This window comes from Vulpes vulpes, chromosome X (assembly GCF_048418805.1).
Source record: "Vulpes vulpes isolate BD-2025 chromosome X, VulVul3, whole genome shotgun sequence".
Lineage (NCBI taxonomy): Eukaryota > Metazoa > Chordata > Mammalia > Carnivora > Canidae > Vulpes > Vulpes vulpes.
In genome coordinates, this window is record NC_132796.1 from 42,007,205 (window position 1) to 42,033,633 (window position 26,429).

Sequence of the window (26,429 nt, forward strand, 5' to 3'; positions counted from 1 at the left end):
CCCCATACCAGGTTCTTTCCCAGGCAGACCCCTCTCTGAGGGGGCAGTCTGCCTCATCCATCTGTGTCCAGGAGCCTTGACTCATGTCTTGTCCCCTAGAGGGCTCTGCTCCCAGGTGCCACAGAGCACTGGGTATCCAGTGCCTCAGACCATGGGTGGGTCTGAACCCCAGCTTTGCTACTGACTTGCTGTGTCCTTGAGCAAGTGACTTGCATTGCATCCTCAGCTGTCAGATGGAGTTACCCCAACTTGACTGTACCGCTGTGGGTGGGTGGGGGCATTAAATGGAGTGATGTGAGAGGGGATGGCGTGGGGCAAGGCACACAAAGGAAGCCAAATTTTTAGTAATTAGAGGTGTGGTGAAGTGGGGGAGAAATAAGGCAGGACCAGTTTTCCCCTTTCAATCATCTACCCACCCACATAATCTTTGGTTTGCTCACTCATCACACTCCCGTTTGACCATTTCTCCATCCTTCTGCCCACCCACCACGCATCTATCCATCCATTTTCCCACCCAGACAACCAGTTGCTCTACCTATCCCCCTATCCACCCATTCACTTTTCCATCTGCATATTCACCCCACCCACCTATTTGCCACCCTATCCTTACATATCCCCTGCACCCATCGATCTGTCCATCAATAGCCCTGCCCATCACTTATTTACCTACTCTTTACTCTTGCTCATCCATCCATCCATTCTCCTGGCCATCCATCTGTCCACTTATATCTCCGACCTATTCATCTATCCATTTATTCATCCAATCACCTCTCCATCCATCTGCCCATTTATTTCTCGACCTCTCCATCATTGATCCAAGCAACCTTCCACTTATTTATCCATCAGTCCATCCAACCACTTATCCTCTCATCTGCCCAACCCCTTCCTCCACGCCCATACCCCACACACATCCACCCACATACATATTCGCAGGTATTTCTGTGCCAGTCAGTCAGAGGGATGGGCCCACAGTAAATGGAGACAGTTAACAGAGGGTAGGGGAAAGAGTAAAATCGCAGCTGCAGACCTCCCTCCCCATTCCAATGGTGTGACCTCCCCATCCCCAGCACATCCCTCCTGGTTGGAAAGAATGAGAGTAGACAGTCCGTGGGTGGGCCCATCTGGCCAGATGGTATTTTGGCTGCAGCCTTTACACATACACACACATGTTGTTAGAATGCTGAACACGGACTGCGCCCCACCCAACATCCCCAATCCCAAATGCAGGGTAGCCAGGCTTCCAGACATAAATTAAAAAATAAAATAAAATAAAAAAAACAGTTGGTCTCTGGGGAGGGAGAGTTCATGCAGAGATGAAGGCAAAGGCCTCTGGGAGCCAGGGCCAAGAAAAACGAGAAATCCCTGCCCCTCCCCTCAGGATCCCCACTCCCCAGGGGCTTCTGCCCTAAAACAGGGTCACTAACACCAGCCATCAGGCCTTCAACCCCTTTAATGTCCAGTCTCCCAACCTATTTGATTTTGGTGGCAGCCCCATTTTCCCACCACAGCCCAAGGGGATGGTGTCCTGGGGGGTGGGGAGGGGAGGGAGCAGGTACAGCCCGCAGGTCTTTAGCTGGCTTCTCCCGGTTCTAGGTCTGGGTCAGGGGACCCCACGCACTCCTTGCTGAGCCGCACAATTTCCTGGGAGAGAACTTCGATGTCCTAAGAAACAAACAAGCCATCAGGGACTAGAGAAAGCAGCAGAGGAAGCTCCCTCACTAAACTTGGGGTGTTATCCTTCTCACCTCATTAATCAATGCCCAGCTATGTCTAGTCTGGCACAGGAAGGTACCTGGAGAGGCTCACAGAGCCTCAGCAGTGGGCTGGACATGGAAAAGATGTGGGAGGCCGGTGGGGGGAGGGGGAAATAGGGAGCCTCCCAGGTGAAGGGAATGTAGGAATATGGAAATGGGAGCAGATCACCTGCTGTATGTGGTGTGGCCAGAGTTTACAACCCTCACCTTGCCACCAGTTTTTCTACTTAATGGTAAGCTTACTTCTCAGAGGCAGGGGCTGGGTCTGCATTCTTTCTGACTCCCCCAGAAATGGGGGAAATAGCTGGGGGGTAGGATGGGCAAGTAGATGAGTGGGTGGATGCATGGTGGATCCATGGTAGGCAAACAGGTGGGCAAATGAATGGTTCAGAGGACAGATGGAAGATAACAGGTAGGCAGGCAGGTCACTGGGTGGGTGGGTAAAGGTAAGAAAAGGGGTGACTGATGAGTAGGGAAGAGAGAGAGAGAGAGGAGGTATGTCAGGAAATGGGTGGAAAGACATGGGGCAGCTGATTAGATGGGTAGGGGGCAGAGGGGCAAGTAAGGCAGGGTTGATGGGCAAGTCGGCTGACTGTGTGCACGAACAGATGTGTGGACAAACAGTGAAAGACAAAAGTGAGAGCAAGTGAGTTGACTGGAGGATGGGGAGGTGAGGATGGAGGTGTGCTCAGTGAATGGGGGGGGGGGGTAGGGCGGGAGAGGAGGGTTTGGGTGCTGGCAGATGATCCATGGGGCTGAGTGGTGAAGGAGGCAGGTGGCTAGATAGAGAGATGGGTAGGCTGGTAGGCCACACTCGCCTTGTGCAAGTGCATATTCTTGGTGAGTTGCTCCTCCAGCATGTTCTGTAGCTTCTTGTTCATCTCCCGAAGGTTCTCATCGCCTGGCTTCACTAGGTCTCTCAGAACGCTGCCCAGCCCACTGCGGTCTGTGTGGCCTGCTGCCACGGACACATCTGCAAGGGCCCAGGCTGAGAACCACCCCTTCGGCAGAGCCGGAGGAGAGACAACATAGATGGGGCAGAAAAGGGAGACAGAGAGTGGGGGTGAAAGGTGGGGGAGAAGCTGTGTGACATAGCAGGCAGAGGTTTTGCCATGTGAAACCTGGCCATTGCTTACTGGCTGTGTGGCCCTGAGAAATGGGGATAATCACCAACTGGCAGAGCTAGAAAAATGTCTCTGATAGCATGCAAAACACAGAGCGCATAGTCAGCTCATAGTCCGCGTGGTTCTGATTAAGAAGGGAGAAACGGGGATAGGAGGAGGTTTGAAAGAAAGGAACAAAGGAAACAAAGATGGGGAAGGGGAAAAAGAGGAGAGGCAGTGGAAAAAGGGAGAGGAAGAGCTAAGGACCCTTGAAGGGTCCTACATGCTGAGGATGAAGACTTCCAGAGGAGACACAGGAGAGACAGGCAGTAGCCACAGTGATACTAGATGACGAGGTGCGGCAGAAAGAGATGGGGAGAGGAGAGGAGGGAGAGAGAGAAAGAGCCAGGCTGGAGAAAGGAGAGTGGAGCAATGACAGATACCCAGACAGAATGGAAGAGCGGAAGTAAGAGACAGACACACACAGGGACAGGCCTGGCCTGCTCTTCCCCACCTCCTCTAGCAGCTGTGGCCTTGTCAGTACTTTTGCTGAGTTGCAAGAGGACAGGAGACAGTGGGGAAGGAGGAGAGGAAGAGGCAGGTCAGAGGCCAGATTCGGGGGAGGGGTGAGGCTGGTGAGAAGGTACTGACCAATCCGACTGTCCATGACATAGGTCTCAATGATGGCGCTCTTCCGGCAAAGGTCCTCCGCCATGGAGGCACTGCTCACTTCCAGGTGCTTCACCTGCATGGTAGCCCAGCATGTTTACACGTAACAAGGGGCCCAGTCAGACTTCCCCACTCCCTGCCTCAGCCTCCTCTCCAAGGGTGTGCCAAGTGAGGACAAGCAGGCAGACACCACCTTCTCCTCCAGCATCCATTTCTCTTGCTGTGTCTCTGCCAGGCGCTGAAAGAGCTCAGCCACTTCCTCGTCTGACAGCTCTGCTGGCCGTGGAGGCTGGGCCTGAGGGCTGCTGGATAAGGACTGCAGGGAAAGGATGGGAGAGGCCAGTCCAGGCTTAGTGCTGTTGCCTACCCCAGACAGGATCAGGGGCTAAGAGGAAGCCAGGGCAGGATGAAGGTGGGCTCTGCAACAGGGGCTGTAGGCAAGTCTCAGCACCCACGGAGACTCTGGGTCTCCCATTGCCTAAAGGGGGACATAGGAACCACCACTTTGGGGCACCTGGGTGGCTAAGCAGCTAAGCATCTGCCTTTGGCTCAGGTCATGATCCCAGGGTCTTGGGATCAAGTCCCGCCATCAGGCTCCACACAGGGAGCCTGCTTCTGTCTCTGCCTCTACCTCTCTCTCTCTCTCTCATGAATAAATAAAATCTGTAAAAAAAAAAAAAAGGAACCACCACATTATTTCCTCATTGAGAGGATGAAGGGAGAGCCTGTAGCATAAGAGGTTTTATTTCCAGTTGACAGGAAAACCGTAGGACAGAGGAACAAGCTAAATAATACCACTAGGAAGCCAGCAGGAAAACACAACAGGTGGGACACTTTCTGCAGGTCACCTGGTGGGTTTCTTCTACAGGTTGGTGTCATGAAAAACAAAGGGACCACACTAGACTCAAGACACTTAAAGGATATAAAGCAACCGGATGTGACATGTGCTCTGAAACTGAATGCTGATTTTCATAAAACTAGCAATAGAGGACATTTTTAAAAAAGATTTTATTTATTTATTCATGACAGACACACACACACGGAGAGAGAGAGGCAGAGATACAGGCAGAGGGAGAAGCAGGCTCCATGCAGGGAGCCCGATGTGGGCCTCGATCCTGGGTCTCCAGGACCACAACCCGGGCCAAAGGCGGCACTAAACCGCTGAGCCACCGGGGCTGCCCAATAGAGGACATTTTAGGGCCAACCAGAGAAATATGATTAAGGTCTAAGTACTAGATGAGATAAAAATTTAAGAAATTGAGAGGATAGGGATCCCTGGGTGGCGCAGTGGTTTGGCGCCTGCCTTTGGCCCAGGGCGCGATCCTGGAGACCCGGGATCGAATCCCACATCAGGCTCCCGGTGCATGGAGCCTGCTTCTCCCTCTGCCTATGTCTCTGCCTCTCTCTCTCTCTCTCTCTCTCTGTGGCTATCATAAATAAATAAAAATTTAAAAAAAAAAAGAAATTGAGAGGATAAAGATCAGCTGATCAACAGGTTACTTATAATTTCATTAAGGTTTAAGAAAGAAGCGCACCTGGGTGGCTCAGTGAGTTAAAGCATCTGACTCTTGGTTTCAGCTCAGTTTATGATCTCGGGGTCATGAGATCAAGCTCCTCGTCAGGTTCCATACTCAGCACAGAGTCTGCTTGAGATTCCCCCTCTCTCTCTCTTCCCCTACTTGCTCTTTCTCTCTTTCAAATAAATAAAATCTTTTTGAAAAAGAAAGCAAGATCTAGAAGGGTACTGAACCAAGGGTTTATAGTGGTGATCTCTGGATGGTGAAGAGGTAGTTTCTTTGGATTAAAAAAAAACTTGCATGTGTGTGTTTTTAAAATTTTTCTACACGGTACACATACTACTTATGGATTTCCAAATAAAAGTGGCTGGCCAGGAAGCTGACACAATAGACAAAAGTAAGCGAGTGATAATTGTGAGTTGGATAAAAGGACCTCCTACATGATCATGCACCTGCTAGAAGCTACATGTTTTATGACACCGGGAAAGGTGGAATTAGCTCACAGATGAGAGAGCAGAGGGTCAGAGAGAATAATCTGCTTATCCTCAATTTGGCAATCTGAATCCGAGCTGTCAAGCTTAGAGAAAAGTTGCTAAGAAAATGTGTATGCTAGGCCCAGAGAGGCAGATGGCTGCAAGGGAGGGCCTAAGGAGGATCCCAGAGTTTGGGTAGGGGAAGCTGGGCTGTCAGCTCTTCCTTGCCCCTTACCCTGGCTGGAACAGTGGAGCTTTCCTTCTCCCGCAAAATCTCCCGGTAGCTGAAGGATGAGACGCTACTGCTGTCCCCAGTCTGGGTCCGGCTGGGTGAGTTCATCTCTGAGAGAACTAGCTCCTCAAGGCCTTGGGTAGAGAAGGAAGAGAAACCTGATCCCCAATCCCCTAGGGTCCCAGTGCAGCGACTGGCAGGAAGAGGCAGAAATAGATTTGACAGAGGTGGAATGAGGTAAAGTAACACTGGGGCATGGGAAAGGTGGAAATGGACAGTATGACAGGAGAGGCAGAAACAGAAAAAAGAAAAGTTGCTTTTCTGGGCAAACACATCTGCCAGAAGAGAAACAAAGGTGAAGAGGCTGGTAGGGAGTGGGCAGTGTGGACACATATGGGCATCAAGGGATGTATGCACTCGGACTCGGGGTCCATACAAAGAGGACCCAAGGCTGGAGAGAGCCCAGGGGCAAGACCACACACAGAAGAGAAACCAAGACAGACAGCAAGCCACAGCAGATGAGAGGACACAAGTCCGAGCAGAGACAAGGGGGGGAGAAAAGATGGAGACAGACATGTAAACGTGACCCTAAATCTGCATTTCTTTATGGACAAGGACCACTGGAATCTGCTTGTTGATTTGTACACTAATGTGTAGAAAACAGAAACAAAACTCCTTTATAAAGGGAGGTGACTTCAGGAGAGAGAATGCCTCAGAGACACAGAGATGGAGTGAGAGATGCATCCGTTTTTGCCATGTCACTTAAAACAGGCCCACTGAGCTTGGGTTTCCACTCTTGCAGCTGCTTCCCGGTATCCGGGAGAAGGGCTGACATCCCACCCCAAGGATCTCCAGCAAGAGCTTATGGCTGAAGGGGGAGGACAAGGGAGCAAGTTTTCTCTGAGCTTGAGACATGGGAGATGCACCAGAGCCCTCACCACTACATTGTAACTATTTATTTAAACATATTTATAGGCCATTTCCTTCTTTAAAAAAAGTCCAAAGCAACCCAAGGTTTTTTTGTTGTATCTTCTGCCTAGAGTGGCAGAAAGAACATGGATTTTAGCTGAATGTGATAACGCCACAGTGTTGCTATCTGAATGTAAGTCTGTCTTCCTAGCTCAACTAGGAACTCCTGGAGGACAGTATTTCAGGGGGTTTACTATCAAGGACCCCAGATGTGAGCACATGGGCTCAGTCCACATTTACAGAATGAGAGAATGGATACAGGGGATTTAGAGATACCTGGTGAGGTGTGGGGATGTGCATGAGAGGGTTGTGAAGATCCAGACGAGACGCAGACAAAGATGGGGGGATGAACGGGAGAGAGAATGTGTTAAAGGGACAAAGAAGAAAATAGCAGAAGAAAAGGAGAGAGAAAGTAGGGAGAGACAGAGAGAGAGAGAGAGATGGCATGACACAGCACAGAGAGATCAAAACAGAGGGGAGACACGGAAGGAGGCAAGGCAGAGAGACAGACAGACCAAGTTCAAGAGGGGCAGAAAGTGCAGAGGAGCCCAGCAGAGCAGGTGCAGGAAGCAGCTCTGGCCCTACGGCCCAAGCCCGCCCCTCGCCCCCGCCCCTGCCCATCGATCCCACCCCTCACTTGTCCTGCCCTCTGAGTCCAGGCCCCTCACCAGAGCGGCTCTTGCTATTGGTAAGGATGTCCTGCAGCCGCTCCTGCAGCTTATCCGCCCTTTTCCGCTCCAGGTGTAGCTGCCGCTTGAGGTCCTTGAGCTGTGGGGAACAGGGGCGACAGAGGCAGGCTGAGGCCCAGTGGTCCCACAGGCTGGAGGCAGGGGCATGCTTGACCATCTCCCCATCATACCGCAGCACTGCCCTTCTTTTCCAGGATCCGCTGCCCGTCCACTGTGTCCTTCACCTCCTGTGGGCCAACGAAATGCACAGCTAGAGGCTGCCAGGATGGCTGCATGCCGGGCCTTCCCTACCTCTGCCCTGTGACTACACCACTGCCCAGGGTGTGTCTGGGCCCCTGGAGGGGCAAGTGACCTGTTTCAGGTTGCTGATGGTCTTCAGATGGCAGTCCCGCTCCTCCTGGGCCTGCTGGAGCTGATCCCGTAGGCCCTGTAGCTCCTCTTCCTTGCTCTGCAAACCAGGAGGAAGCTCAGGCCTCTGCCTGGGAAACATCCATTCCCCACCCCACCCCCAGGGCTCAGCACCCCCTCCAGAGCCCGGCCCTCCCAGGAGAGAGAGGAACACCATTAGGCAGTGGGTACCTTCAGCTCGCCAGAGTGCTGCTCCTGGCACTGCTTGAGGGCTTCCTCTTGATCCTGCTGCTGCTGCTGCAGAGATTCCTACGGGACAAGTCTCGGTCTGGCCATGACCCCCCCAGAGGACGGCACAGCCAGTCCAGGGTGTGATGGCAGCAGGAGCCTGCAAGCATGCAGAAGACACCCCCACACGGAGTACTGTGTGCCCTTAGGCAGTACACAGGAGTGGCACATCTAGAGGCTGCGCCATTTAAATCACCAACTGACATGTGCATCTGATCTGGTTTTGTTCTAACAAAATATAACACATCACTTACTGCATGCCGGGAATGTTATAGGGATTTTATGCTCATTGACTCATATTATATCATCTTCCCATAATACCCACATGGCAGATACTATTATTATCCCTTTTTTTATTGATAAAGAAAACAGGCCACAGGCCAGGTAAGTTGCCCACAGTTATTAGCAAGTGGCCTAGCCAGGACTCAGACCCAGGCAAATCATGACTCCCTCCAGCCTCTGTGCTCTTCCCTATTGCAGGATACTTCCTCTTAGGTACTATTATGAGTGTTCCCCCAAACTGGCAGTAAAAGTCCTTGTTCAAATAAAATCAGGATATTACAATAATTTCCTGATAGAAGCAGTTTCAGAAGGCAGGGCTGTCTTTTCAAATCTGCGCCTCCAACAGTCTACCTTACTGATGACTGTTCCCTGATCCCCTGAAGGCTGCTGTTGGAGCTGGTGAGGCTGCAGGGAGACCTGAGTCCAGAGTGTTTCAGAATGTTCTGGGGCCTGACCACCCTCAGTCCCCTAGTGTGGCATGGGTGTCCCCTAACAGTCCTTGGTGCCTCATCAGGCACTGACTTACCTCGGCCTCCTTCAGGCGCCGTTCAAACCAGCCCTTGGCTCCATCCATAGAATGTACCTGAGCTTGAAGTTCCTCCACCGTTTGCTGGAGATTCTCCAACTCTCGTGTTCGAGCCTGGGAGAAGGAAGACCGTCATGGTGGGGTGGGGCAGGTGGAGGGGTGGGCACCACAGCCACACTATCCCCTAGCCCCATCAGTGATGCTGTGCTCCCTTTTTTGGGGATGGAAAGACATTATCACCCACCCACCCACCTTCTCCTCACGAATCTGCCCACGGAGTTCCTCCTCCTGCCTCTTCTTGTCTTCATGAAGCTCTCGGAGCTCGCGCTCATAGCGGGCACGCACCCCCAGCACCTCCTTCTCATGCCTCAGTCGGACGGCTCCCAGCTCTTCCTTATGCTGGGACTTCTCCTGCAGTGTCTCCATTGCCAGCTCATCCAGCATGGCCTTCCGCTTTTCGGCACTCTGGTGGCAGGAAGGGGCAGTGTGGGCAAGGGGGGAGGATGCCAGTCAGCTATCCTCTTCAACATCAGACAAGGCCTACCTTGCTCTCTCCAGGCCCCAAGGAATAGGCTCAACTGTGCCTCCTTCCCATTGCTCCAGAACTAGCTGAGTCACTCACCTAGCCACATGGCACTGTTTACTTTCCATCCTTTGCTGTTCCCATGATGTTGGCCCACATACCTGCTCCCTTCCCACAGACTGGGGCCAATCCCTCCCCATCCCAGCTACCCACCTTCCAGAGCTGCCCACCTTCCGAGCCTCCTGTAGTTCCTGGGTCAGTTGCTCCTTCTCCTGCCCGATTTCTTGAAGCTGTTCTAAGAGCCGACTATTGGCACGTAATGACTCCTAATGAGGGGGACAAAGGAGAGGAGTTTGATCAAGAGCCTGAAGGGGGGGCCTCCCGGGTGGCTCACTATCCCAGATCCCCAGGGCCTGGGATCAAGCCCTGCCTTGTGTATGGCTCCCTGCTCAGCAGGGAGCCTGCTTCTCCCTCTCCCTCTGCTTCTGCCTGCTGTTCCTCCTGCTTGTACTACTTGTACACACTATCTCTCTCAAATAAATAAATAAATAAATAAATAGGATCTTAAAAAAAAAAAAGAGCCTCTTGGAGGCAATTGTCACCCAGGACACCTCTGGTAGGCAGGTCTCCCTTAACCCCAGTAAAATTGGTATTGTTCTATTTCTAGATAAGAAACAGGGCAGACATTGCTAGCAATTTCCCCAGCCTTCTCTGCATTCTTCCCTCTGACCCTAGCAAGAAATTTCATAGTTAGACACACACAGGGTTGTCAAGGTGACGTTTCCTTGCCTACCTTATGGTGAGGTGTGAACATATGATTAATTTCCGGATGTGGAAGTGGTGAGGATAACATAGGTTATGCTCAGAAAGGAAAGGGCCATGCTGGGCCCATCCCTCTTTCATCCCTCTTTCCTCCTTCTTTCCAGATGGAAAACAAACATGATGAAGGGAGGGCCTGGGCAAGCATCCTGGCTACCAAGACAGAAGTCTTGAATTGAAGGCAGCAATGTGGAAGAAACCTGGGTCATGGCAAAGCCATCATTCCATCCCTAGACAACCCACCTGGACACTTCTATGAGAGAGATCTAAACTTTTATCTTACTTAACCTAATCTACTGTGATTCTGGTTGATACCATGGACTCAGAAATGGCTATCCTATCTAACTGCAGAGGCTCAGTCTCAGTGAAGGAAAAGAATATGGTCTGGGACCCAAGGTACTAATAAGTTAGGAGACCAGATTGGAACCCAGATGCTCCCAACTCCAGAGTCCTCCTGCCTGCACTTTGTGGAGGATCCCATGGAGCCAGTGTGAGGGAAGTGGGAGAAGCCAGGTCGGAGCTAAAGAGGTCACCTGCAATTGGGAGTTGAGGTCATCTTTCTGTCCCATGAGCTCCTCATACTCAGTCTGCCGCTGCTGCAAATCAGCTGCCAGCCCAGCATTCTCATCTCGGAGTGTATTGAGTTCTTGGGTCTTTGCTGTTTGGATCTGGGATGAACGGGGGTGATGGGAAGCAGAGTGAAAAGCCGTCCCATCCCCCAAGGGCCAGACATAGGGTTGGAGTCTCCCAGTTTGGTGGAGACAAGAAGACAGGCGGGAAGAGAGCCAGGAGGAAAGAGAAAGAATTTCAAAGGGAAAAAGCAAAAGAAAGAGATCAACAGGGGAATGGATAAAGTGGTATGGTCATTCAGTAGAATAGTAAACAGAGACAAAAGAACAGATCAATGCTACCTATGGTTGAGGAAGGAAAGAAGCTAGGCACAAAAATGGGTGTCTGGTTCCATTATGGGAAGTAAAAGAACAAGTAAAACTAATCCACGTTGCTAGAGTCAGGGGAGTGGTTATTTCTGGGGAAATATTGATTGGGAAGGGCAAAAGAGACCTTCTGGGGTGCTGAAAATGCTTTAAATCTCGATCTGGGTGGTAGCCACATAGAGATAGACAGACCAACAGGCAGATATGGTTCACTGAATGAACACTTAAGATTAGTACACTTCTTGTCCTTTACTGGAGTGAAACTAGAAAATGCGAGAGAAGCAGGGGTGGGTGGCCAGAGAGAAGAGAGGTGGAAACCATCAGAAAGAGAAGCCGAGAGAGGCACCTGGGTGGCTCAGTCGGTTAAGCATCTGACTCTTGATTTCGGCTCAGGTCATGATCTCAGGGTTGTGAGATCGAGCCCGGCATCAGGCTCCATGCTGGGCATAGAACCTGCTTAAGATTCTCTGTCTCTCTCTCTCTCTCCCTGCCCCTCACCTCCTGCTGCTTATGTGAAAGAGAGAAGAAAGAAGAAAAGAAAGAAAGAAAGAAAGAAAGAAAGAAAGAAAGAAAGAAAGAAGAGAAAGAAATAGGAGAAAGAAAGAAAAGAAAGAAGAGAAAGAAAGAAAGAGAAAGAAAGAAAGAAAGAAAGAAAGAAAGAAAGAAAGAAAGAAAAAGAAATAAGAGAAAGAAAGAAAAAGAAGAGAAAGAAAGAAAGAGAAAGAAAGAAGAGAAAGAAAGAAGAGAAAGAAAGGAAGGAGAGAAAGGAAGAAAGAAAGAAAAGAAAGAAAAGAAAGAAAAGGGAAAGAGAGAAAGGAGAACCTGAGGATCAAACAGAAACAGAGGCAGAACAGCATGAGGTCCAGACTGCCCTGCCCTAATGTGGATCAGAAGCAGAAAGAGATGGGAAATTGGAGAGGGATCAGTGACGGCTCCCAAGTATCCTATACCTGCTCCAGGGCAGCCAGGCTAGTCCTCAAGGCATTGTTCTCAGCCAGAAGTCCTTCCACTTGTTCTTGTGCATCTGCACTCTGGATGGATACCTGGCCCCATCCCCAAAACATGTGAAAGTGGGTCCAGAACAGGGGGACAGGACCCACCCATGGCCAAGAAAGGAAGCACATGAGTGCACATGCACCACTACCATGGGAAACACAATCCCCTGGGGCCTTCCCTGCCTGTATAATACCTGCAGAGGCTGCCCCCCACCTACTCACCCCTCCACCTCCCAGAAGCTGCCCGGTACCAGGTACCTGATCTTGGAGGGCTCGCAGAGCTGCTGCATGCTCCAGGCGCTCCCCCTGCCACTGATCTCTTAATTCCACCAAGCTCTGGAGGGAACAGGTCAGGGGAACCCGTTACAGACCTCAGCATCTCCTGGGGAGCATGTGACTGTACAGACTCCCTCTCTGACCACCTGATAGCATGTCTCCAGCACTTGAGGGTCCTAAGACTACCCAGCTGTCAGACTCAGGCTCACCCAAATTCTAAGTCATTACCCCAGGGGCCTCAGACCCTGTATTCCAGGTCTAAGAATCTTAGAAAAACAACTAAGCTTGGGCAGCCCAGGTGGCTCAGCGGTTTAGCGCCGCTTTCAGCCCAGGGCATGATCCTGGAGACCCAGGATTGAGTCCCGCGTAAGGCTCCCTGCATAGAGCCTGCTTCTCCCTCTGCCTGTGTCTCTGCCTCTCTCTCTCCCTCTCTCTCTCTCCCCCGCCCCCCATGTCTCTCATGAATCAATAAATAAAATCTAAAAAAAAAAAAAACAAACCCTAAGCTTTTGGGGATTTCAAACTCACCCCACCCTCAATCCATAGAGGTCTCACACTCACCCAGATTCTGGCTCGGAGGCCCCAGAATTCTCAGACACACTTAGCCTCCAGAGGCTATAGCTTCACCCAGACTCCTGACCCCAACACCCACGGGTTTCAGATATACTCCATCCCTGTGTCTCTAGCTCCCAAGAGTCACAGGGCCCACCCAAACTCAGAGCCCCAAACCCTAGAGGTCTCAAACTCATACAATCTCCTAGTTTCCAGCTCCTAACCACCCGCCCCCACCTGCCACTTCTGTCCCCAATCTCTGGGGATCTTCAGACCCAGGTAACTGAAGACCCAATTTTACCCAGACTCTGTCCCCAGCTCTCAGGGGCTTAAACCCACAAACCATTGTATCCCTTAATCCAACGGATCTCAGATTCACCTGCCTTAGGGGGTAAGCCTGGAGGCTTTAAAGTTCCCTAGCCCCTAACTCTCAGGAGCCTGACACCCACCTAGACTTTTTTTTAAATTTTATTTATTTATTCACGAGACACACACACACACACACACACACAGAGGCAGAGACACAGGCAGAGGGAGAAGCAGGCTCCATGCAGGGAGCCCGACGTGGGACTCTGGTCTCCAGGATCACGCCCTGGACTGAAGTTGGCACTAAACCGCTGAGCCACCTGGGCTGCCCCCACCTAGACTTTTGCTTCAGTCTCTGGATGTCTTAGACTCACCAATTTTTTTTTTATTTATAGTGTCCAGAGGTCTTAGGATCACTCAGAGCAAGTGATCCAACTTTCTAGTTGTCTCAGGCCCACAAAGCAGCCCCCATACCCTGAAGGCCTCAAATACAGTTAGCCTCCAGGCCCACCTGTCTACCCTTGAAAGTCCTATCTATCCAGATCCCATAGGTCTCAAAGTCACCCAACATCCAGGGAGTTCAGGCTCATTCCAGCTCCTGGTCCAAGTCCTCAGTGACCACAGATTTCTCTAGACTCCTGTCTCCAATCCCCCAGCAGTTTCAGATTCATATGAACTTGTGGCACACAGCCTCCAAGTCCTCAGCACCCCCTGAGATCTTTGATTCATACAGACTCATAGGCTAACTCCTAGGGCTCTCGGGGCTCCCTAGTTCCCATTTTCCTAGTTCCTGGGGGTCCCTGGGACCCACTCAGTCCCTATATTTCCAACACAGGAACTACTGGATTCCCCAACTAGTCTCTGTAGACCTCAGTGTTCCCTGGACTCCCAGCCCTGGCCTCTATCCCAGCAATCCCAGAATCCAGCTGTTCACCTGATTGGCAGCCTCGAGTTCTTGCTGCAGCTTCTGAGTGCGAGCCAACTGGGCTTTGAGATCAGCTTCCTTCTTCTGCTGCAACTCCTCAATCTTATTCCTGGGGATGATGGGGGGCATGGTGACCATGCCCTGAGGCTCTATCTCCCAGCTCTGCCTCTGTGGTCTTCAGGCAATTCTGCTGGGCACTGTCCCCACTGTCTGGATATACACCCACCCCTGCTAGTTACCGGCTGTCGTTGAATAGTGTCTCCTTTTCTGTCTGCAGACGGCAGAAACTGGGCACAGAGAGACAGACATAAATGGGTCAGTTCCACAAGTTGGTTTCCCAGCTGGACCCCCCCAAGCCCCTGCCCCTGCCTCAGGAAGCAAAGAAATTTACCTTTCTTGTTTCTTTTTCAGTTTCTCAGAGAGCTTGGGAAGGGGTGGGGGTACAGACAAGTGATAACATTTTAGTAAAGACAAAAATAAATTTAGTAGTTATAGACATTTTTCACTAAGTCCTTTCCAGAGGCTTGGAGTTACTTATGTTATCTTGTGGAATCCTCAAAACAGTCCTGAGAAGCGAGGACTACTGGTTTTATAAATGGGGAAACTGAGCCTCAAAAAGATTAAGTAATTTGGTTGCCCAGGTGGTCAATGGCAACAACATGATCTCCACCTAGCCCCCTCAGGCTCCAAAAGCCAGCATTCATGCCCCCAACATATCGACTGACAGCCACATCATAGAATGGCTAGGGCAGGGGCACCTGAGTGGCTTAATCAGTTAGGTGTCTGCCTTTAGCTCAGGTCATGATCCCGGGGTCCTGGGTTCAAGCCCTGCATCAGGCGGGGAGTCTGTTTCTCCCTCTCCCTCTGCCTGCTGCTCCCCCTGCTTCTGTTTGCTGGCTCTATCTAAGACATAAATAAAAATCTTGGGACACCTGGCTCAGCGGTTGAGCGTCTCCTTTTGGCTCAGGGCATGATCCCAGAGTCCTGGGATCGAGTCCCACATCAGGCTTCCTGCTTGGAGCCTATTTCTCCCTCTGCCTGTGTCTCTGCCTCTCTCTTTCTATGTGTCTCTCATGAATAAATAAATGAAATCATTAAAAAACTAAAAATAGATAAAAATAAAATAAATAAATATACTTAAAAAAAGAATGGCTAGGGCAGAAGGCCTAGAAAGCAGGATCATTATTGTCTGCCTCATCACTGGGTCTCCAGTTCCTAAGAGCCAGTAGTCTAGGGATGCCTGGGTGGCTCAGCGGTTGAGCGTCTGCCTTTGGCTCAGGGTGTAATCCTGGGATCTGGGATTGAGTCCCACATTGGGCTCCTTGCGTGGAGCCTGCTTCTCCCTCTGCCTAGGTCTCTGCCTCTACCCCCCCTCCTTTCTGTGTTTCTCATGAATAAACAAATTAATTTAAAAAATTTTAAGCTTGTTATTTATTTATTCATGACAGACAGAGAGAGAGAGAGGCAGAGACACAGGCAGAAGGAGAGGGAGAGAAGCAGACTCCATGCAGGGAGCCCGACGTGGGACCCGATTGCAGGTCTCCAGGATCACACCCCAGGCAGAAGGCAGCACCAAACCACTGGGCCACTGGGGCTGCCCTAAATAAAATATTTTTTAAAAAAGAAAGCCAATAGTCTATAAATGCTTGGATAGATGGATGGATGGATGGATAAACCAGGAGAGCTGGGAGGACACAGGAGGGAGAGATGGGGCTTGCCATCCACAAGACAGAGGAACCACCTTAGTTTCTTCCATGTCAAAAGCAACTCAGATATAAATGTGAGTTTCTCCATTTCACAGATGATGAAACTAAGGCTTTGACATGGAGTAGGTACTCTGCTCCTTCTACCCTGCCAGGGGAAGCACGGCAGGTGGGGAGTGGGGTGGGGAGAAAGTCCAGGGAAAGCTCAGCCCTACCTTAGCAAGCTCCTCCTGTAGTCTGGATGTTTCAGCCTGCTTTGAGCTCTGTGGGGAAGGAGGAGGGAGAGAATTAATATCAGCAAAAGGGGAGTTGAGGCTTGTGCCTTCCCCTGCCCTCCTGCCCTACTAATCCATCAGCCCAAGAGTTGGTGATATTGGTGATGTCACAGACATATCCATGTGACCATAGGCAGACCTAGGGCACCTGCCTGCCTCCTGCCACCCCAGCCCCAACAGGATCAGACTTACCTCCAAGCCTTGCAATTGCTCCCAGAGCAATCTCTTTTCTTCCTTCTCCATTTCCCACTTCAACTCCACTTCCGCCAATGGCATGAGGGCTGGGATGGTGGAGGCTTGGCCCCCCGGGGGGTCTCCTTGGCCCTCACTGGCAGGTTGGGATCTCCTAGCCTCTTTCCCATAGCGCTCTTGCAGGGCTGGTGGGTAGAACATAAGAATATGATGGGTGAGGTGGTCTCTGAAGACCCTTGCCATGCTTCAAGTAGATGGAAAAGTGGGCCTTGGGCCCCTCAGGTAGAACAGACCCTGCCCCAAATGACCAAAAGCCAACAAGACAAAGGCTCAGCCCCATCCACACTCCTAATAAATATTTTAGGTCCTACGGGATCCCTGAGTGGCTCAGTGGCTTAGCGCCTGCCTTCGGCCCAGGGTATGATCCGGGAGACCTGGGATCGAGTGTCACATTGGGCTACCTGCATGGAGCCTGCTTCTCCCTCTGCCTGTGTCTCTGTCTCTCTGTCTCTCTGTCTCTCTCTCATGAATAAATACAAAAACCTTTAAAAAAATCTTTTAGGAAAATTAACAAGGCAGGAAACAACAAATGTTGGAGAGGATGCGGAGAAAAGGGAACCCTCTTACACTGTTGGTGGGAATGTGAACTGGTGCAGCCACTCTGGAAAACTGTATGGAGGTTCCTCAAAGAGTTAAAAATAGACCTGCCCTACGACCAGCAATTGCACTGTTGGGGATTTACCCCAAAGATTCAGATGCAATGAAACACCGGGACACCTGCACCCCGATGTTTCTAGCAGCAATGGCCACAATAGCCAAACTGTGGAAGGAGCCTCGGTGTCCATCGAAAGATGAATGGATAAAGAAGATGTGGTTTATGTATACAATGGAATATTCCTCAGCCATTAGAAACGACAAATACCCACCATTTGCTTCAACATATATGGAACTGGAGGGTATTATGCTGAGTGCAGTAAGTCAATCGGAGAAGGACAAACAGTGTATGTTCTCATTCATTTGGGGAATATAAATAATAGTGAAAGGGAATATAAGGGAAGGGAGAAGAAATGTGTGGGAAATATCAGGAAGGGAGACAGAACATAAAGACTCCTAACTCTGGGAAACGAACTAGGGGTGGTGGAAGGGGAGGAGGGCGGAGGGTGGGGGGAAATAGGTGACGGGCACTGAGGGGGACACTTGACGGGATGAGCACTGGGTGTTTTTCTGTATGTTGGTAAATTGAACACCAATAAAAATTAATTTATTTAAAAAAAATCTTTTAGGCCCCACCATCCACTGAAACCCCGTCTACCATCAAATCAGTCCAAGCTGGTTTCCCGAGCCCCACTCCCTGCACCCCAGGCCCCACCCATAGCCCTCCAAGGTGCCGCCTACCATCCTCTATCTGCTACTTACAGCTGAATTCTATAACCTCCTAATCCTCAACCCAACCTACAAAGTCTCCCTCCTGATCACCGAAACACAACCCACCACACAAGCCCCAGCTACTCTCCAAACATCCCCACATTGGGACCCTCCCACACTCTACCAAGCTTTCTTTGAGCCTTCATCCCAGAACCCATTGACAATCTGGGCTCAGAGTTTTCCGAAAGTTCCTTCATTCACTTTCCCTGTTTAGCAAACAGCTCCTTTCTGATGTTCAATCTGCTAACCTGTAACATTTGGTAGGTACCAGGCACTGAACCCAACTCAGAAAGATCCCACTCCTCATCTGAACTCTACTGGAATCTTCCAGGTGGCAGACATAACCACAAGCATTCTGTAGATGAGGAAGCTTTGGCTCAGAGGTGAAATGGCTTGTCTGAAGTTATACAGAGGTTCATGGCAGGGCCAAGCCTCATTCTGAAGCCCTACCCCTTCCTTCAAGGGGAAACACCCTGCTCAATCTCCGAGGTTCCCGCATCCCCAAGAGGGGCCTGTTTATACCTGCCACATTCTTCTGCAAGGCTGTGTTCTCTGCCTGCAGTCTCAGCAGCTCACCATCCACAAGACTCCCGGCTGGGGCAGCGCCTGCCCTGGCAGCTCCATCCTTCAGTTGCTGGTTCTCCCGCTCCAGCTGCTCCATCTGGCTGCAGAGCTGAGCAGGGGAGGAAGGAGAAGAGAAGCGGGGAATCAGAACAATATTTGCTGCAATATACATAGTGCTTGGCTAATGCACCTTACAGTTCACGTAATTCCTATAATGCCCGTGATGTAGGTGCTGTTGATACTCATTATTCCCACTTCACAGATAAGGATGCTGAGGCACAAATGTCAGATAACTTCAAATTCACCTATCTGTTAAGTGGCAGAGTCAGAGGACTGAGGACATTGAGAATTTTCTGCTTGCCCGATGCCAACCTCATAGTCGTAATCCAAGACCCCAGGCAGGCTCCTACCAGAAGCTGCTAGTCCAGGATGTCAGTATCACAAACAGGCCCACTGACAGCCCTCTGTGAGGTGGGAGAGAGTGTCTGTGTCTGGGTACCTGGGCACCAAAGACAGCTTTCAGGACATTTCCAAAGGCAGCGCTGCCCACAGCCCCTCGTCGTCAGCCCTCAGCCTTGGAGAAATGTACGATGCAAATAAAACTAGGCCAGCCCCTTGCTCAACTCCTGGGGTTTTCACAGTGGTCCTGACAAGATCCCCTGTCCGCATTTTCAAATGAGAATACTGAGGTTCACAGAGAATTTTTATTCTCTTGCCTGGGATATTTTCTACCCAGAACACTATTCCTTTCATCCAGTTATTCACATGATTGGCTCCTTTGCGTCCTTCAGTGCTCTGCTCAAATGTCACCCTTGAAGTAGTATTCCCCAACATAGAAATTCCAACACTCTCTAGCACAGCACTCTGCTCATTTCTTCCTTACCTAGTACTAATTGCAATTAGATTGACCAAGTAAAAAAAAATAAATAAAATAAATTGACCAAGTATGTTCTTAATTTCTTTTTTTATTTTTTCTTTTTTTTTGTTCTTAATTTCTTAAAGCTCTGCAAATACTTGGATTACAGATTGTGATTGACAATTACACTCTGTTCTATAACACAAGCACAGATTCTGAAACCAGCCTGCTTGGTTTCACAGCTAATAAATGGCTGCCATTTATTAGCCATGTGGTCTTAAGACAAATTACTTCATCTCTCTGGGGCTTGGTTTTCCTCATCTGCTCAGTAGGGATACTAATGACATCCCACTGGCTCATTGTAAGAATAAATGAGTAATTTAGAGCACATTGAATAGGACCTGGTAGGCAGTAAGCACCGTGTAACTGTCAATCGTCTGTACCATTATTTTTTTAAGATTTTATTTTTAAGTAATCTCTATACTCAATATGGAGCTCGAACTCACAACCCCAAGGTCAAGAACTGCATGCTCCTGAGCCAGCCAGGCACCTCTATCATTTTTTTCTAATGCATTATCTTTCTCCTCATCCCACATTCAGAATGTAGGCTACCCAAGAGTGGGAGCCATGTTGTGCTGTTCACAACTATTTCCAGGACGTAAAGCATGCCAGGGCTGCTCAGTAACTATTTATTGAAGAATAAATGGAGCTGAAATATTTTGGCAAGAAAGTGGTAGAGGCAGGCCTGTGAGCACTTCTAGTTCCCAGGAGGAGGAGGGGGATTATGAAGGAGGTTCTATACCTGGGCCAGTGCCTGGCTCAGGGCAGGTGCTGAGAAACACAAGCTGGATTGATGGAGGAATGCCTGTCCTTGCCTCATCCTAAAAGTACCACAATATCATTGAGGCTGGAGGCAGGAAGCAGTGAGAAGTGAGGCAATGGGGTCAGCTATTATGTGAGAACCAGGGGCTCTGAAGAGTCAGGGTCAAGGACCCACTCGGAGCTATTGCTTAAAAGAGTGATGCTGTAAGGCCTGCAAGTCAGGAGAACCTCTAGGGCATAGGGTGGTAGGAGAAACTAGAATCAAGGAGAACAGCAAGAAGGCTGGGGGAATAGAACAGGTAAGAGGTAGTAAGGGCTGAGGTAGAGCAGGGCCACAGGATGATTCTGAGATTTTTAGGTAGTCAAAAATATTTTAGAGGGAAAATGAATCAGTAATAATAAAAGAATATTATGAGTCGCTATTACCTACATAGCCAATACTACTACAAAGTTCTGTTATAAGTTGTTTACAGATATTAATCCATTCAATCCTCATAAAAGTCCCTGCAATGCGGGTGGCATCATTATCATTTCCAATTTAAACATCTCGGAACCAAGAAGCAGGTAGGTCAAGTCACTTGCTCAAGGTTACAGTTAGTAAAAGGTAGAGCCAAGAGTTTAATCTAGGCCTAATGGCTCTTAACTATTAGTTATTAAATCACCTCTCTTGAAATTGTACCTGTTTAAAGGTTGTTTTCATATTTTGTTTTTTAAGGTCTTAAGTACTACATTCTCACATGGAGTCCTGGAAATACCATTCTTGTTGCCATAAAGATTTTTTTCCTTAAATAAACACTAAAACCTTAGAGACTTATTGACCATGGACATAGAAGATAGATAAGGAAACAACAGACAATATCTCTAACTCCCCAGTAGGTTTAGAAACAGCCAGGACACTATAATCAGTGAAGAAATAGAATTATCCAATCCGGGATGAATTATCTAGAAGAATTAGAACCCCAGAGTTATGTCAGATGAAGGGGAAGGAAGAGCAGAGGGAAGCAGCTAAAACATTTTTCTAGGGGATCCCTGGGTGGCTCAGTGGTTTAGTGCCTGCCTTTAGCCCAGGGTGTGATCCTGGAGTCCCAGGATCGAGTCCCACATCTGGCTCCCTACATGGAGCCTGCTTCTCCCTCTGCCTGTGTCTCTGCCTCTCTCTCTCTCTCTCTCTCTGTGTCTCTCATGAATAAATAAATAAATAAAAATATTTTTAAAAAATAAAACATTTTTCTGTCTCATGCTAAGCATAAGAACTTTACCTAAGACCCTCCAATAACCTGGAACTCCCTAGCATCATCTCCCAAATATACACAGGGGGACTTGAAGCTTAAAGAAAGAAATTATTTGGTCTGGAACCAGCTGTTGTCAAGGCTTGCAGCCTTCTAATCCCAGCATCGCGAGTGGCCCCATTTGTCAAATCACCACCCCCCAGCACAGATCCAGGATCTGCTTCAGCACCATGGACAGTGATCCAGGGCCAGCCTCTGTCCACCACCTTCAGCTGCCCTCCAGCTTCAGCCCATGGGCCCCTACCCCTCAGATTCCCCTGGATCCCCCTCGGTTGTCCCAGGCACCAGCACCTTGCTGAACTCTGCCATAAGCGTGCTGTTCTGCAAACGAAAGTCCTCCTCTTGGCTGTGAAGCTTTGCCTGCAGCATCTCATTTTCACTCAGCAGCCCCTCGACTTCCTGCAGTGACAGACATGGGCCAGGTTTCGAATAAGGGCAGATAAAATGGAGAGATAGGGCAAAGAAACAGACAGGGAGAAAATGACGGTGGAGGGTGAAGGGAGGAACGTAGGGCCCAGACAATGAGATGGGAGAAATCAGGAGATACAGGGAAGGAGAGAGACAGACATGAGAGGGTAGAAAGAAGGGAAGATACACATGGGAGGAGAGAGGGACACGAGGGGAGACAGTGGGAGGAAAGAGAAGGGGAGACAGAAAGAGGTGAGAGAGGAGGGAGAGAGAGAAGGGGAAAGGGGGATAGGGAAGGAGAGAGGGATGGAAGAGTGAGAGAGAAAAAAGAAAAGGCAGGAAGAGAGATAGGAACAAAAAGATCAATGGGAGGGAGAACAGGACAGAAGGGAGAGAGAGGGGGTCAGGGAAAGAAATGAGTCAGGAAGAGACAAGGAATGGGGGGGAAGAAACAAGGAGTCAGAGAGAGAAAGAAAGGGAAAGAAGAAAAGGGAAATGATGACAGATGGGAACAGGTGAGGGAGAGAAAAAGTGAACGCTGGTGAGAGAAGCAAGAGTCAGAGAGGAACAGGAAGGCAGGCATAGAGAGCCTCAGAGAGGACAGCCAGAAAGGGAGAAGGAATGACAAAGAGACACGGAATGAGACAAGCACAGGAAAATAAAGACAGACATACAGACACATGGCAGTGAGGTAAACACAGATGCAAGTGCACACACAGAGAAAGAAAGGCCAGTACCAGGAGATCCCAGCATACAGAAATATCGTCCCTCAGACTTCCAGACACATTCACCCACCATGGGTCCCCTTACCTGAGCTTTCTTGCTCTTGCTCAGTGCCTAAAGGTGAAAGGGGTGGGAAGAGAGATAAGGTGAACAGAGATGGACTCCCTCACTAGGGTATGGAGACATTGTAGCAAGTGTCGGGGGTGGGGGCAATGATGATTGATTGGGGGATGTGTCTTTAACCACAGAACTTGCATGAAATATATAGTCCACAGGAATAATGAGAGTGAGTGAGTGAGTGAATGCATCCTGCTTACACGCTTTCCTCTAAGCACTTGAGACCATTCATGAGTCTTAGTATTCAACCCTTCATGGGCTGATTCTCTAGGCTCAGAAACTGTGGGTGCATTGCTACAGTGGTCCAAATGCATCTACGTGGATCCTTCTCATGTACCATGAAAACTGCTGTTCCTTTGCTGAGCAGCTGAGGGCACTGCCATGTGGGGCAATCAGCACCCCACCAGAGAGAAGCCCAGCTTCCTGACTGCCAGATTTTCTGTACCATATATTCCTACATCTAACAAATATTTATAGGGTACATAACACTGAACTGTGTGTAGGGACAGAGCAGTGAAGAAAGAGACAAAGGAAAGCCTTTAATGCCTTGAGGGACCATAATAGGTTATATGCTATTTCATCTTCAGACCATCTGAGAGGTAGGTCTAGTCTCACTTTACCAACAGGACCAGGGAGGGGATGGGATGTGAGAGCACAAGGTAGAAGTGTGAGTGAAAAATAGAAGGTAGATTCAAGGCAGATTCACCTATGGATGTTACTATGTAGTTAGAAGTCAGTGAATGAGACTGAATAATTGAAATAGAAAATGCATTAAGAGTAAATTAAAATCAATTGATAATTAAGCAGGATTAGATAAAATTAGCACACTACAGAGACTTCCATGAGAGTGTTTTGAATGACTAATGGCAGCATGTACCATTAGGCCTGCTTCCCTGTAGGTGTTCACTGGATAGATGAGTCAGTTGGCTACAGGGAAGCATGGGTGGGCGAGTGGGTGAAGGGAGGGAGGTACCTTCTGAGCTTTGCTGAACTCCTTATCCAGGTAGGCGACCTTCTGTCGAAGACTGGTAAGCTCTGGTGGGGGGAAATCAGGGAGTCTCAGCCTCAGTCAGGGGCAGGAAGCTGAAAGGTCTTCCTGCCAGGCCTCTGAGGTGTTTCTCCCTTGGCTTCTGTCCTCCAAAGCCACCCCCATCTAATGAGACCCTCTGGGCTCACCAACGCCATTCTTGCGTAGTTCATCTGAAAGCTGATAGTTATTTGTTCGGAGCTCCAGGAGCTGAGCCTTGGGGGAAGAAGGGAAGGGAAACAACTTGGTCAGGAATGTGCCCCTATTTTCACCAAGAGGAAACCAATCCCCTGAGCCCCATGGACCCTACCACCTTCCACATGCCTCTTTAGCTGCTCCTTAAGACCAAGCATGCTGTATCCTAAGTGAGCCTCCAGCCCCTCAGCCCCTGTTTCCCCTTCTCTGGCTCAATTTATAACCACAGCTAGTCTCATTCTTCCATCTCTCCCCTTCCAATTCACTCTGCACTCAGGCCACAACAGCACTGATCCAGTCAGGTTCTTGTTCCCACATGTTCTGTGGTTCCCCATGCCCAAATGATAAAGTTCTCCCTCCTCATCCTGGCTGACCTCATCAGACACTAAACATTGTTCTAACTATCTCTCTGTCATGGAAGAGTGTTGTTGATCCTCTTGGCCAGACGTGGAGGCCCCTGAGTATAGGGGCATAGGGGCCTGCATTCCTCCCTCTTTTCAGGGGAACAGGGCCTGGTATTCTCCTGTCTAACTTACACTAAGCTGGGGACTGCCTGGGGTCCTCACCCACAAAGCTCTCAAAACACATCCAGATCCCTTTTAAGAATTAAGGGAAAATTGAAGTATGGGCCACTCCAAACAGCTTACCCCTTCCTAACAGCCCTGTTCTTCCCAAACCTACTATTCCTTACCCCACCAGGATCTTTCCCTCCTTCCATGGGACCAGGCTTCACCTCCCTGGTGGTCTGCTTAAGGTCAAAGGGCTTGGCCCCTACAGAGCCCCTTGGCCCTGTTACTACTCTACTGTACCCAATAATCTGTCTTTCCCTGTCTTGAGCCAATTTGTACATGCTTGGCACCCACATAGAAGCCGTATCTGTCATAGCCAACCGTTTTTTTTCCCTCACTCATGGCCCAATTAAATAAATTTTCCTCACTCAAAGGCCCCCCACATCCCTCAAGAACCCCCCCAGTCATGATCCAAATGGGATGGTCCTACATCCTTCAGGGTCTCTCCTCCACAAAGCCTTGGGTGGGCCAGCTGGATTATTCTTACTCACTTAGAATCTCTCGGCACAAGTTACAGGTTGTACACACACAAAATCCAATGGTCTTCCCCAGTAAGAACTCTCTCAACAAGGGCCTACTCTGGCCTTTCATCCCATACCAGAGTCGTCCCCAAAAGAATCAAGTGGTCACGGTACCCAATTGGGGTACCTCCCCAAAGCCCAGTGGTTTCCCCTCCGTGTGGTCCAAGGTGTCACTCTAACCTCTTCTGGTCCTCTCTCCAACACAGGAATTAATGGTATTACCCATTCAGGGTCCTCTCCAACCCAGGCCTAATGGGATCACCCCTGACATTCAAAGGTACTGCCCCCTCTTAGGATCCACCTCCCATAAACAATAACAGCATGTGGGGTCTTTCCTAAGTCCCTGGCATAGTGGTATCTCCCACAAACATTTCCACCTTCCACCGGGCAATGGTACTGCCCTCTCAAGGGCTCCCCCCACCATGACGCAAATGGCCCAACGTCTGCTTCCTTCCTCTCCAGACAAAATGGTTTCGCCCTCTCAAGATCTCCTTCCCTCAAAACCCAATGTTATCATCACCTGCCCATGGTGTCACCACACGGGCCCAGGGGTCTCGTCCCCTCCAGGTCTGAGTAGGGTATTGCCCACTCTAGGACTCTCTCTTCCGCCCACAAAGCTCACAGACGTCAACCCCCCAGAGCCCAATAATATCTTGGAATACAACAGTTTCACCCCTTAGAGCCTCAGTTTCCCTTGTCCAGACCAACCCCTTAGACTCAAGATCCACCCCAACCAACCCCTTCTCAGAGCCGGTGGCACGACCTCTCTCTACCCCGCCCCCCATCGCCTAGCGCGGTGGTCTTTTCCCTGGCGAGCGGCACCTGCATCCGCTGAAACTCCTCCTCAGACAGAGCTTGCGCCATGTTCCTCCCCCCCACCCCCCCCGACAGCCTTCTGCGCAGACGCAGTTCGTCCCTCCTGTCAGGATTCGGGGCGGATCAAACCACTGGCCAGGAATGGAGGGGAAGGAGTCTACTCCAGAAGTTCAGTACTTTGGAGCCGGAGAGAAGAGAGTGAAACTGACAGGTCAGGTGAATTGAAATTTAATGTTTTACCGCAAACTAGGTCATATGACCTGGCTTTTGAGCTCTCATAGACCACCCATTGTGATGCGATACTGTGGCCTCCCTGTGTCATGGGTGGACTCGTCGCTAGGGAAGTGTTTGCCGACAGAAAGTCCCCCTTCCGCCGTACTCCTTTAATGAGAACGGTTGACATATAACCCCAGAAATGAAAGCGGAAGCTTTGCGCTGGGCTTGTTCCCGCCCCCTTTCGAGTGACCCCAGAATGAAATCCTGCTTCTAGCGAAGCCCGGGGCTTTTTTTTTTTTTTTTTTTTGAGATTTGACGCTGATTATAACATGATGTACATCATATTAGGTAAAGGATCTGGCTACAAATAAATTTAAAATACCCGAAAGGAAAGAAGGGCAAATGAATGAACCGAAAAAGCCTAGTTTAAAAAACAAAATAAAACAAAAACAGGATGGCTAAACTCTCCCAACATCCAAATAAGTAGTAAAATGCATTATAAGCCTCTCTTGTGCTTTCTGGCCCGCTAT

At 49.7% G+C, this 26,429-nt stretch overlaps 1 protein-coding gene across 2 annotated transcripts; it reads right to left on the reverse strand.

Moving 5' to 3' along the window:
- Positions 1-1,107: 1,107 nt before the first annotated feature.
- GRIPAP1 (GRIP1 associated protein 1) lies at positions 1,108-25,883 on the reverse strand. Of its 2 annotated transcripts, XM_025982371.2 has the most exons (26): positions 25,690-25,883; positions 23,732-23,798; positions 23,529-23,590; positions 22,526-22,552; positions 21,599-21,706; positions 18,299-18,449; positions 16,352-16,536; positions 16,100-16,147; positions 14,573-14,604; positions 14,421-14,468; positions 14,191-14,290; positions 12,381-12,458; positions 12,078-12,170; positions 10,726-10,860; positions 9,604-9,699; positions 9,103-9,315; positions 8,851-8,964; positions 7,986-8,063; positions 7,759-7,854; positions 7,577-7,633; positions 7,386-7,485; positions 5,752-5,882; positions 3,720-3,842; positions 3,509-3,602; positions 2,573-2,727; positions 1,108-1,662 (listed from the first exon to the last, which is right to left on the reverse strand). In XM_025982371.2, the coding sequence occupies exons 1-26, from the start codon at positions 25,729-25,731 to the stop codon at positions 1,570-1,572; spliced, it is 2,526 nt and encodes an 841-aa protein (XP_025838156.1). In that variant the 5' UTR covers positions 25,732-25,883; the 3' UTR covers positions 1,108-1,569. The 2 variants fall into 2 exon arrangements, with proteins under 2 accessions (XP_025838156.1, XP_072599765.1); XM_072743664.1 differs by lacking the exon at positions 22,526-22,552 and having other exon boundaries at positions 25,690-25,760.
- Between the last annotated feature and the right edge of the window lie 546 nt (positions 25,884-26,429).

Excerpts from the sequence above, each read along its gene's own strand:
- GRIPAP1 (XM_025982371.2), bottom strand. The coding sequence starts at position 25,731 with ATGGCGCAAGCTCTGTCTGAGGAGGAGTTTCAGCGGATGCAG. Across the intron at positions 16,537-18,298 it reads CTTGCAGAAGAATGTGGCAG|CCCTGCAAGAGCGCTATGGG; the intron begins GTATAAACAGGC and ends TCTACCCACCAG. Across the intron at positions 14,605-16,099 it reads TACAGGAGGAGCTTGCTAAG|CTCTCTGAGAAACTGAAAAA; the intron begins GTAGGGCTGAGC and ends CCCCTTCCCAAG.